We start from the raw sequence: 12,644 nt of genomic DNA, 5'->3' as shown, positions 1-12,644 counted from the left end.
CAGCTAAGTGGATGTATCGGAAACTAGTTGGAAGATTAATATACCTATCACACACAAAACCGAACATTACCGATACAGTAATTATGATAAACCAATTCATGCACAACTCTGAAGAGGTGCACATAGGCAACCTACATAGTGTTGTATTACCAGAAAGAGACTTGATAATGGTATCATGTTCAAAAGGAATGACAGATTACTGATTGAAATCTATAATAATGCAAACTGTGTAGAGTCAATGGTGAACAAAAGATCTACCAAAAATTATTGTACCTTCTTTAGGAATAACTTGGTCACTTTGATGATCAAAAAACTAAACCTAATAGTGAGACGAAATTAAAATTCTGAGTAATGACACATGAGATATGTGAACTACTATGGTTAAAGAGAATCCTCGAAGATCTAAGAATCAAATAGGATAGGTCGACTATAAGCATAATTTATAACCCAGTATAACACGACATAACAAAAAGTATTGATATTGATAGACATTTCATTAGAGAGAAGTTAAACAATGGCCTAACATGGATATTGTACATATCTACCAACTCACAACTTGCAAACATATTGACCAAAGGTTTGAATAACTCAACATTCCAGACTATCATTACTAAGATGGGATGGATAATATCTATTTCATAACTTAAAGGGAGTGTTGAACAATGTAATTTATATGTAATTAATCTATGAGAAATAGGTTGGAGGACATTATGCTAAATTATGTCATATGTAATTAATTATTAGTTTCTTTTAAAAAACTTACATATATAGGGTCATATTATTCAATAATAAACTAACACTTTATTCTTGACAAAACCAATACTAACCGTTGAATACCATATTTTATTATTTAATTAGTTAATTATTTAATTAGTTGTTAGGATTTTATGAGAATAATAAACTAATATAATTAGAAATTTATTAGAATAAGAATTTATCTATTAGTAAGATAGGAATATTATAAAATATTCTAAGTGTAAAAACTTAAAAAATGAAAAAAAAAATTATATTTTTCTCCAAATTCTACATGGTATCAAAACCAAATAAAATTATTTTAGACTTACAATTTTAGGGTTCTTTTCAAATCCTAAAATAGCACAATATGTTGGGTTAATATCCTTTTATCCATATCTATTTTTATCACCACCCAAGATGGATTTGAGCCGATGAGTTTTGTGGTGTTTACGGTGATCTTCGACGGCAGTTTACACGCCGGTAAAAAGGTGCACCCGCATTTTACAAACACCGGTTAAAAGGTGCAGTCGTACTCTGCAAGCACCGGTAAAAAGGTGCAGCTGCACTCTAGAAGTGCCGATAAAAAGTGCAGCCGCACTCTAGAAGTGCTGGTAAAAAGCTGCAGCCCCACATCCGCAGACGCAAGTAAAAAGTGCAGCCACACATCTAAAAGTATCGGTAAAAATGTTCAATTGCACATCTACAAGTACTGGTAAAAGGGTACAGCCGCACATCCAAAGTCACCAGTAAAAAGATACAACCACACATCACAGGCACTGGTAGAAAGTTACCGCCGCACATCCACAAATGCCAGTGAAAAAGACCGCGCCATTTCATTTTTTTGCGCATATTTAGAGATCTGTCGGACTTCGAGCTGTTTTTTGAGCCAATTTCAAGCCGTTTTAAAATCAAGTCTGAGTTGTTTTAATGCCAAACCCAAGCCATTTTAGAGTCTAACCCGTGCTATTTTAGAGCCTAACCCGTTTTAGAGCCGAACCCGAACCATTTTAGAGCCGAGCTGAGCTATTTTGAGCCGAGCCGAGGCAAACCGTTTTAAGCCGAGTCGAGCCGTTTGAGCCAAATCGAGCGCTCGTACACCTCTTGTAGATTGCATGATAACTCTTTAGAACTTGATTTGTAAATTAGACATGTGCGATATCCCTGCACCAACTTGAGAGACATGTGGTACACCTCTAGTAGATTGCATGATAACTCTTCAGAACTTGATTTGTAAGTTGGACATGTGCAATATCTCTGCACCAATTTGAGGGAGGGTGTTGAATACCATATTTTATTATTTAATTATTTTATTATTTAGTCAGTTAATATTATAAAATTAGGATTTTATGATAATAATAATTTCATATAATTAAAAGTTTATTAGAATAAGAATAAGAATTTATTTATTAGTAATATAGGAATATTATAAATATTTTAAGTGTAAAAACCTAAAAAGTGAGAAATAAAATTATATTTTTTCTCCAAATTCTACACTAACATAGACTGATGCATACATATTTGAACACTAAAAAGTGAGTAAAAACCACATAAAAATATATATTAATTTAATTCGAATATAATTAGTTGAAAGAAACTTTTGCTCTAGTCGTAATACTAATATTACTATGTTTCTATAATGCGAGTGGAAGCGGAGACTTGATAAATTGGGGGACCTCAATCTTGAAGATAGCTTGTCCACTAGGAAATAAATGAATCCACTGCTGGAATGATCATAAACGACCCAAAACTCTTCCCACAATGCACTGTCATGCTGGCCTGTAACTTGCATCAATTTCCTTTTTAAGACACATGAAGAGGTGGGTGGGATTGGGCTACTTCTTGTGGGGTTCGTCTTGCCAACGAAGGCTCTAGCGCACCAAATAGCTCACTCTTGAATTGACGCATGCATATCAGCCAATCTAAGTCATACTTTTAAATCAATGGCTAATATTGCTAGCTTCACCTCATCGGCTATAGATGGCTTTTCTCATGGCCAAAAGTGCTAGCATGCGTTCAGGTGCACACGATAGTATCTCCATGTTATTCGCCAATCTCCTTCTTGGAGCATTCATTCTCTCTTTAGTCTCTATACAGAGTTGTGAGAAAGAGAATGAGAGAGAGAGATAATTAGCAAAAAATATTTAATGTAAGTATTTTATTTCTCATTATGTCATTGAACACTGAGAACCAATCTAATTAATCTTCAAAATGCAATAACCAAAAGAGAAAATGACAAACCCAATTGTAAGAAACAATGATTTCCTTCCTCCACCTCACCCTATAAACAAAATGCAATACATAAACCTCCATACTCTCTCTTTCCTACTCTTGATTTGATATACGGGTCATCTAACATGACATCGACATAGATGTAATGTCGTGGATGCCACATTAGAAAAAAAATCGATGGCCATCGACTCGAATGCCATGAGGCACTGCTTAAATGGGTGTTTAACAACTATTAGTTTACAACCTCATTTGGATTTTTTACAAAATACAGGAATCCAAAAATATTATATGTAAGAATGATAGTAGTAGAGCAGCAATTTGAGTATTTAAGCCTAAAAAGATTAATTAAAAATATGAGTCATTTGATGCATTAGGCCCAGCAGCTCAAGCCCATGTGCATCCTGTCATGGGCTACGCCAATGGGCTAAATTGATTTGGGCTTCTAAATTTTCTCTAGCAGTTGGGTCCGGCCTAGCCTTTCCATAGAATTTGACTGGCTGAACCAAGCTAGCCTGGCCCACCCATTTTTTTTTTTTGTGAAATAAAAGAGAATGAATTGTATTAATAATTACAGGTATCAAGGATGTACAAAACTTGTATATAAAAGGTATTCACATATCAATAAGGACCTCGATAAGATTACCAAAATCCTCCCTGGTGTTTAAGTAATAACCATTTATCGAACAACCCAAAAGTTGATATCACCTATCCCTAACAATATCCAAATCCTCATCCACCCCATCAAAAGTCTTATTTCTTTCCTTCCATATTACCCAAAAAATAGTAAAAAGTATGAGACCTAATTGTTTTTTCTATCACTCACCCACTTCCACGTCCAAATATCCTTCCTTACACTCCCTGCCATAACCCAGCTGATACCCAAAATTCCATACACCGTACACCAAAGTTTAGAAGTTAATGGGCATCAAAGTAAAATATGATTGCAAGTCTCCTTAGCATTCTTATACAAGTAGTACCCATTAACCAAAAACTTGCCATCAACTTGTCGATAGTCAATATGTTATAATGTCTTGCTTCCCAGGCAAAGAAAGCAATTATGAGAGGAGCATTCACTTTCCAAATTTACCATGAAGGGAATTTAACATCTAAACTATCATTCTTAATCAAGTATTTATAGAAAGACCATACAAAAAATAACCCATTTGGTAGAGTTCCCAAAAAGGTCTGTCATCACTATCCCCCAACTCTACAAAAGACAGAACTTCCAATAAGGACACATACTCCCTGGACCACTCATTCTTGTACTTGTACAAAAATAAGCCACTCCAGAGCATCACAACCCACCAACTCAGCCAATTCTCTAATCTTCTGATACTTCACATTGATGTTCACCAAACAACTCTTGCTATTGTTAACATATAGACCCAAATACTGTACACAAATGCAAAATGTTAAGACCATAAACAAAATTTCATGATCACTTGAGAGGAAAAGGATCTTGTCATTAGAAAATTGGAGTTGAGAGACCCAGATCTTTCAAATATCAACCATGATTATCGAGCTTCGCTTATTGTTGCAAAAAGAATCCATGCATATATGGAAAAGAGTATTCTAATAAGCAACATATTATTTATACACAAAAGACATGCCTATTAGCAAAATTAGACCCCATAATAGAATTCCTAAAACCAAGAATTAGGAATCATTTCATCCAAATAATGATTAGAGAAAGATAAAGAGTTCTGCATAATTTCCTATCAATAAAAAATGCGTACATGTCATCATTATCATCTTGATGATACAAGAACATGTTTCCTCAACTTTATAAAAATGTCAATGTCAGTAGTTTTCATTATCATACTTGCAAACTTAGCAAATGTTATCATATTTGCCACTAGACACCAACTACCAGAGTGAATAATGGAATTGAGGATCCTCGTCTAGCCGCTCCTTGACCCTTGAACTATGCTTTAGGTTCTCCATTAATAACAACAGAAAAGCAGCAAAAGACAAAGCAGCTTCTACTACATGCTTTCCACCTTGAACTAAAACCTTCCCGATCCATAATCTTATCTAGTAATCCTTAGTTGTACTTATCATAAGGCTTTTCAAAATCCAACTAAAAGAATAGGTGGCCAGTCCTTATTCCTCTTGACATCCTCAACTACTTCATCAAACATAAGAGAAGCATCCAGAATTTGCCTCTCGCAACAAAAGCACTTTTGAGTGAAGGAATCAATATTTCCTAGGACCTCATGTTGTGTGATAATTAGCAGTTCATGTTTTCTCCTTTTTCCAATTACATTCATAATCATAAATAGTTGATTAACTACACATGCTAAAAGAACGATTTTTGTGGTGAAAGAAAAGAAACTACCCTAGTGAAGTAACAGAATAAAGGGAGAAAGAACTCACTTTGCTAATTGACTTGATGCAAGTTCAAGCGCGAGGAGGGTAGCTAATGCACCACCCAAACTATGACCAGTTACATAAACATTCCATTTGTGTAGTGACTGAGCAGCATCTTCCCTGTCTCAGAGTGGGAAAAAAGGAAAGAAAAATTTCTCTCCTGTCAACAAAAGGGTTTTCATCTACTTGTATAGAACAAAATATGATAGCAATCAATAGTTAATCATGCAGCTAGCGTTATAGATTGCAGAAGTGCGTTATATTGAATCAGAATTGGGCTCCAGTCATGAAAGATTCCTATCATTGTGGCTTTTGACACTTAATTTTCTTCAATTGTGATTCTAAAAGCAGCAATGAAATAGCAAGACCTATAATATCACAAAAAAGGAAAAAGTAAAATAATAAAAAGGACTTACATGTAGCCAATTAACAATTTTATCAGAGAAATAATCCTCATCCTAACCGAATCATATGCACTTAAAAATCCACTATGAACCTGCAAAACATTGGAGCAGCACTTACTATCAAAAATTAATGCATCTTTTTACATATTTCTAATACAAAATCCAATCTCCAAATTCTTAACATACTTGCACTTCTTGCTTAAATTCTCCACCAATTCTCTCGGGGTTTAACCTACAATAGCAGGGAAAGGCTAAATTAGAAGGCAGCACATATAACTGTGATGAAAGCAATATAAGTTTTAAGGGATAATTCAGTCAACGGACAGGAAAATATGATGCAAATTATATCAAAAGAACTTGTCCAGGATAATAATCTTACAAACCTTAAAGGAAATGGGGGAAAAAAAACTGCTCAAATGCACAATGATATGTAAGAAAGTGATGTTTGATATAACCAACAAACATTTCCTCAAATTTGACTGACTGAATTTTAACATGCATGTCACTATTCTCCTTAAGATATTAAGATATGTTTCTCTATTCCCGATGGATGTATTAAAGGAAATACTCTTGAAAGCAAAAGGACAGTTTGTGTTATGCCTCGGCAAAACAACAACGCCCGCAGAATTATTCGCTGCAAATATTAGGGAACTATAAAATACTTGAGTTGAATAAATAATGCTTAAGCAGAGAATAGCTTAATTATGTATGTACTTTAACATGCCTCATCATACTAAATTCTATCAGGGGTAAAGTCTGGAGAGAACACAGAGCTCAGAGCACAGTACACTTTACCTTCTGTAGATTTATTTTTAAAATACAAACACGACTTAAGATTTGAACTCGAACTCTTAAGCTCCAGTTCTGATATTAAGTGAAATAATATAATGTAAACATTTTTAATCAATTTAGGTCAGGTCACTGATTGTTGCAAAATCTAACTAATTTTGGAATAATTGCAGATTTAAATCTATTGTTTCAACTGGCATTAGAGTATGAGATTAAGAGTCTAAATCGTTACCGCTCCATTCCATTAGAAGTTTTAAACGCATGGACAAGATATAATGAATGAATGATTTTAGCTAATGGGCTTGTGTAGGGGTTAATAGAATTGGAGCCTTTCCTATTCATTTAAACTTTTGAAATAATTGATGATCCAACATGCACAAAGTATGGAAACCAAACTGGAAAGAACACTAAAAAAAGAAAGATGTGCATGGATGTTGTTACCCAGCAGGAACTAGCATTAAATCAGTTATCAGATCCTTCCACTTTGACTGCAAAACAATTAAAGCTACAATTATAACTGAATATTAGGTATCCAACTCCCAACTTATTAGAAGAACACAGATATAACCTACTTGTTCCGTCCCCCTGAAAGCAACAACTAGTCTTTTCCGTGCTACATCACGCCAGATGGCCACCTGCAGCTTCCTGTGACTTAGTACTTGACAAAAAAAATCTGCGGCAACACTTCAAGATATACAATTTCTCTCTGCTCAATTAATAAAATGATCATAACCGAAGTTGGATTATTACTGAAAAGATAAACGCTCACCTGGGTGTCTGTGGTCTCATTATCTAAAAAGCATATTTTCTCAAATTCGGACTTAATAAAAGTTGGATGACCCAGTGAAGTGGCAAGCATTGCCCAAGCCTCCATGGCACTTTCTGCCGTTGAAAAAAGTGCTTTCATCTCCTCAGATTTCTTTTCATCCAATAATGTGCCATCCAGTTTTCCAGGAAGTATCTCAGCCCCTTTGTTCCCATGGATATCACCTTCTATTTTGGTGGAAGACTGTTCTTCAGTGTCACTCTTCCTCGCAAAAAGTGCTTCCTTGTTAAAGTGAGGAACTGCTGCAGTTAAAACCATTAATGCTCCTAGAATGGTATCAGTTTGCCTCAACAGATCCTGTGTTGCTTTCTTTATATCTGGAAGTGAAGACTGAACATTGCTAATGTCAGGTGGGACACCTGCTTTATCTTTACCAACATCCTGACCACCTGGAGTTGCAAGCCCTGATTCAATATAACCCGCTTCTGCAATCTTTAGTGACTGTAGCCCAATTCTGTTAAGTAAATCTAGCCCATCCCACTTAAATTTCTCAGGAAGAGGAAGATCAAGTTTCTGGACAACATTATGATTGATAACATCTGCAAAGTTCTTCCAGAAATGTGTATTTGATTTTGTACTTTCATCAACTTTAGTCATTGGTTCGGTACAATGTCCGCCACCCATGTTATCATTTTCCCTGTCCCCTAAATTGCTCCCTTTAGCACTGCTTCTATCATTCAAAGTGATTTCTGAGCTACTCTGCACCTGCAAAAGTTGGTCTGATGCAATAGTGGAATTGTTGAATGCATTAACAACTTCATTGTCATCCTTATTACTGCTTAAAAGGCCATCCTTCGGAAGGGAAGCATCATTGAATGCCTTTAGCTGTCCAAAAGCATACTGTACAAATTGACTTGCTGGTACAGTCTCGGATCCAATTAATGTTTTCAGTGACGCGTCAAAACCCTTCTCTTTAAGAAACTCTGAAATAAATGGGATCCTCCACCACTTCTTTTCTTCATCAATTACTTCAAAACTCTTATACTTAACCTGAGATCTCAACAAGTAAATTTGTCGCTTTCAAAATTCTATTTTAGTAGTTTAAAAATGTTAACAAGCAGTAGGTTTATGTGCTTTAACACCCTGAACTCCTTTTGAGCAAAAACAAAGTCACGTGAAACACTCCCTAATCACTTTACTTGCCACCTCCTAGGTCGTGCTAGATCATCCACCTGCAAAATTGTAGGGAAAAAAAACTTAGGGCATTAATAACAACATTGGCTAATTCCAGAAAAACTGGAAGGTAACGGCTAAATGAACGGAATTCATTTTGAAATTTCGCAACTTCAGAAAAATTGCCAACAAAAAGTTGTGAGAAAATAAAGAATCAAAAGAAAGGCAACCCAAGCATTACCTTCAGTTAAAAGAGTGTCCTAGACTGCACATCATTAGTGGTAAGCATATATATTAACCGCTCCTTACATCCACATTAAGAAACCATGTGTTAAATTGTAAAGGCCAGAAAAAGAAAGAACAAGAAGTGAAGATCAAGAGAGTGAAATATTGAGACATGGGTACATAATATAATCCATCAATAAAAATTGTTCGTGCTAAAATCCTTTATACATCCTAAACATACATATTCTAGGGGATGCATATGTAAAGTAGAAGAAACAATTTAAATTTTGATAGAGAAACATGACAGACAAGTTTGAAATCTTCAGGACATGTTACCGATGTTTTTCAACATAAATTTCCTATCCTACAGCGCAGGAACTTGTTCTGGCAGGCAAAGAATCTTACAAAGGCTACAAAGAACTAAGGTTCAAAAACATACACTACCAGGCAGTATTTCACATGAGACCTAAGAGTACCCTTTCTTTCACAATAACTCCAATAAAACCCACCTCAGAGGTCAATACAAACACAATTAAAAGAAAATGCAGATGGCGAAAAGTTAATGAGAAGAAAAATACAAAAACGATGTGATAAAAAAATTAACATTAAAATTGGACCTAGAAAATGGAAAAAGTCAACAAAGACTAGAAAGATAGGAAGTCCTAAAATAATGACTCCATAAAACTTCTCCATTTAATTCAAACTAGGAAGCACAAGAAATAAAAAGATGCTTTTATGTTTTTTTTTATTTGAAAAAGACTGATAGCTTGTTAGTTATTCATACTACACTGAAACGCCAAGGACAATATGGAAGTGCAATAAAGTAAATGAATTAGCTGATGATTATTATAAGTTTCTAGAAAATTATCCAACTTTATTATTATATTCTATCACACTCCATTGCGCACAAGCAGGACACAGTTTTATTATTTGAATTCCAATATACTCTCTCACATGCAAGAAACGTGCCAAACTTGCCTGTAAAACAAAATTAAAAAAAAAACTCAAACAGGGGCCAAGTTAAGCATACACTAACAAGAAAGAAGAGGTAAATAACAATGAAGACCCACTGTAAGCAACAAATGAGTGAACAATTGCTGGAAAGGTGAGGTTCACAAGATTTAAACATATAACCTCTTACTCAAATATTATGTGAATTAATCAATTGTTTGATAATCGTTAGAAAGTGACCAATCTTTACACATTTATATTCTAATAAGTAGACACATCAACAGCAAACTTTGTAAAAAAAGCACTTAGATGCAAAATAAGACCTTTCGACATCTTTCACCTGCAGGAATTAGGAGACCTCCTAGATCTTACATAATATGGGACATCCATTCCAGATATTTCTGATGCTCATACAATCTACTACAAAAGCGGGTTTTTCTATGAGATCAAAATGATATTTTTGGTTAAACTTCATCCACTCGTAAGGCCTTATACACATATACACACATGTTTCTTTTTGCAACAGTCAAATTTTGCATTCATTTGGAAACTTACCTCTAGCTCTAACTTTCCACCACCTCCCATTCCCTCCAATTCCACCAGCAGCTCGTGCAAGTATCCTAGGAAAATACATGTTTTAATATGTCATTCAGGACAAGAACTGCAGAATCCATATGCAAACTTTATCTTCTCAGTCAGTAAACTAAAATTCAATACTTAAGTTCCTAAACATTACTCAAACAATCAGAGAGGTGCAAATTCCAATGGGATTTTCACTTTCAGCCATTATTTTAACGTAAACATAGGTGGCAAACTACTACTTTTGCTTGACAATGTTATGAATAATCCCAATCCAATTTCAAACAAAGAAATGACAATATACATCTTTTTTTGCTGTTTTTTTCCTCTTTTCTTGAAAAGATTGTTCATCGACCTGAAAACAATTCTTTTACATCAGTGGTTTATTAGCAATTTCTTATCATCAGTGAGGCCTCCCACATTCTTGACTCATAAATAGGTACAAACTACTATTTTTGCTTGACAATTATCCATATCAAATGCAGTTTCAAACTGAGTATTTGTTGGACTGTATGACAAGATTGTCCATCCATTTGGAAACTGTTGGGAAGTGTATTTATCTGAAAATTAGGGTAAATGCAGTTTCAATATATAATCTTTGCAATCTTTCTAATCTTTGTAATTAATTTAATTTCCTTATATGATTCCTAGGGACTTGTATATATAAGTTCCTAATGCTCAATAAGATATATAACAATTCGTTCTTCCACATGATATTAGAGTTAGGTCTAAAACAAAATCTAAACTCTTTTGTAAATCCTATTCAGTTTTCATTGCTGCAATAGAAAAAAATTTAAAGAGGTGATGCTAGCCTTCATAGCCAGCCACCCTAGACCAACCACTGCCACTGGCCACCACCAGCAGCCAATTGGCTTTCATTGTCGGCGCCAGCATCCTCCATTCACGTGCATATCTATCCACCATCTGTTGTGCAAATTGTCCAGCCCTCTTTGTCGTTGCTCCTGGCCACCACACCACCCAATTGAATTTCTGCCCTCTGCCGCACCAGCCGCTTCTGCACCTCTATGCATAGCTACAAGCCACACCTGAATCTATCCAGCCAGCCACCACCAGTCTAGTAAGCCGTAAAATTTCTTGAACAATGTCGGAGGTTAAGACTCAATCTATTGGCACCAACTTCCGAATGGGAAACTCAATATAAAACAACGGCGAATTTCAACCGATTTAAACTGCCTGCCTTTCAATGGTAAAGACTACCTGAGTTGGTCACAATTAATTCGAAACACTCTCAAGGATCGTTGAAAGCTAAGCAATCTCCTAAGCGCTGAACCAAAACCAGGAGATACCACTTTTGATACTTAGGATGATGAAGATTTTATAATTATGGCTTGACTCTAGAATCTTATGACCAGATATCACTAAGCCAATTATGTGCCTACCCACAACAAAACGTATTTGGGATTCAATCTGGAAGACCTATTCCTAGGGAAAAGATTCGCGCACATGTCTAATTTAAGTGTCAAAGCCTGGATAGCTAAGCGAAGAATAAGACAGTCACAGAGTATTCAAACTTTTTGAGAGGAATATGGCAGAACCTCGACTAGTACTATGAAATCAAAATCGAAAGCAGCAAAAACGCAGCCGCTTTGAAGAAATCTTTTAAAGAAGATAAAACTTACAAATTTATGGCAAGACTCGATGAGGAATATGAGCAGGTAAGAATCCAGATTCTGGAAAAAGAAGAGACATTGCCTCTCAATGAAGTAATATCCTTAATCAATACAGAGGAAAGGAGAGGAGAGTTATGCTTGAATCCCACACAACTCAGAAACCAAATCACAGTGAAACCTTCACTGTTGGTGGGGCATAAAAGAAAACTTTTAGTGTTTCTTCTACAAGAAACCAAAGTTATACCAAGGAAAAATGTAGGAAGCTCCATAGTAAGCCAACCACCTCAAGCAAGGACTAGGGATACAAGAAAAACTAGTGACACGTACATGTACCTCAGGAGGGAAAGAACATAGAAACCTGTGATTTCAAGGTAGAAATTCAGTGACAAAAAACCTAACTTGAGCGATTTGAAAAACCTAAAAAAGTACAGGTTTTGTAGCATGCTCATGTATGTTTCCTATTTCTCATTGTTTAAATGTTTCAGATAGATTCCTTATTATCATAGATAGTGAACTCATGAGCTACTGATGATATGAAAAACTCCTCCAAATTGTTTGACACTTATACTCTATGTCCCAGCAATAGGAAGATTGTCATTGTTGATAGTTCACTAACCATATGAGCAAGAATTGTACCACAAAAATTAATCTCCACCTTAATCTTAATCTTATATCAATCACCAAATCATCCCATAATCTTTTTTTTAGATAAAAAGCATGAGTAAATTAAGATAAGGCACCAAGGGGTCACCGCCCATTTACAAAATTTACAAGTGGTCAGCAAGTATATCT

At 35.2% G+C, this 12,644-nt stretch overlaps 1 protein-coding gene across 4 annotated transcripts in view; it reads right to left on the bottom strand.

The window, feature by feature from the left end:
• LOC110813979 (putative triglyceride lipase) overlaps positions 1-12,644 on the bottom strand; it is a 57,478-nt gene that overhangs the window by 17,755 nt on the left and 27,079 nt on the right. For all 4 annotated transcript variants that reach the window (XM_088215329.1, XM_088215330.1, XM_088215328.1 and 1 more), the window contains 7 exons: positions 10,198-10,262; positions 7,297-8,343; positions 7,100-7,162; positions 6,969-7,015; positions 5,925-5,970; positions 5,751-5,830; positions 5,341-5,454 (listed from right to left, as the gene is read on the bottom strand). In XM_088215329.1, the coding sequence (XP_088071455.1) occupies positions 5,341-5,454; positions 5,751-5,830; positions 5,925-5,970; positions 6,969-7,015; positions 7,100-7,162; positions 7,297-8,343; positions 10,198-10,262 (1,462 nt within the window). The remainder of the gene's footprint in view (positions 1-5,340; positions 5,455-5,750; positions 5,831-5,924; positions 5,971-6,968; positions 7,016-7,099; positions 7,163-7,296; positions 8,344-10,197; positions 10,263-12,644) is intronic.

The sequence above is a fragment of the Carica papaya genome, chromosome 3, assembly GCF_054855325.1.
Source record: "Carica papaya isolate Zhongbai chromosome 3, ASM5485532v1, whole genome shotgun sequence".
NCBI lineage: Eukaryota > Viridiplantae > Streptophyta > Magnoliopsida > Brassicales > Caricaceae > Carica > Carica papaya.
This window is presented reverse-complemented; position numbering and strand designations above follow the sequence as displayed.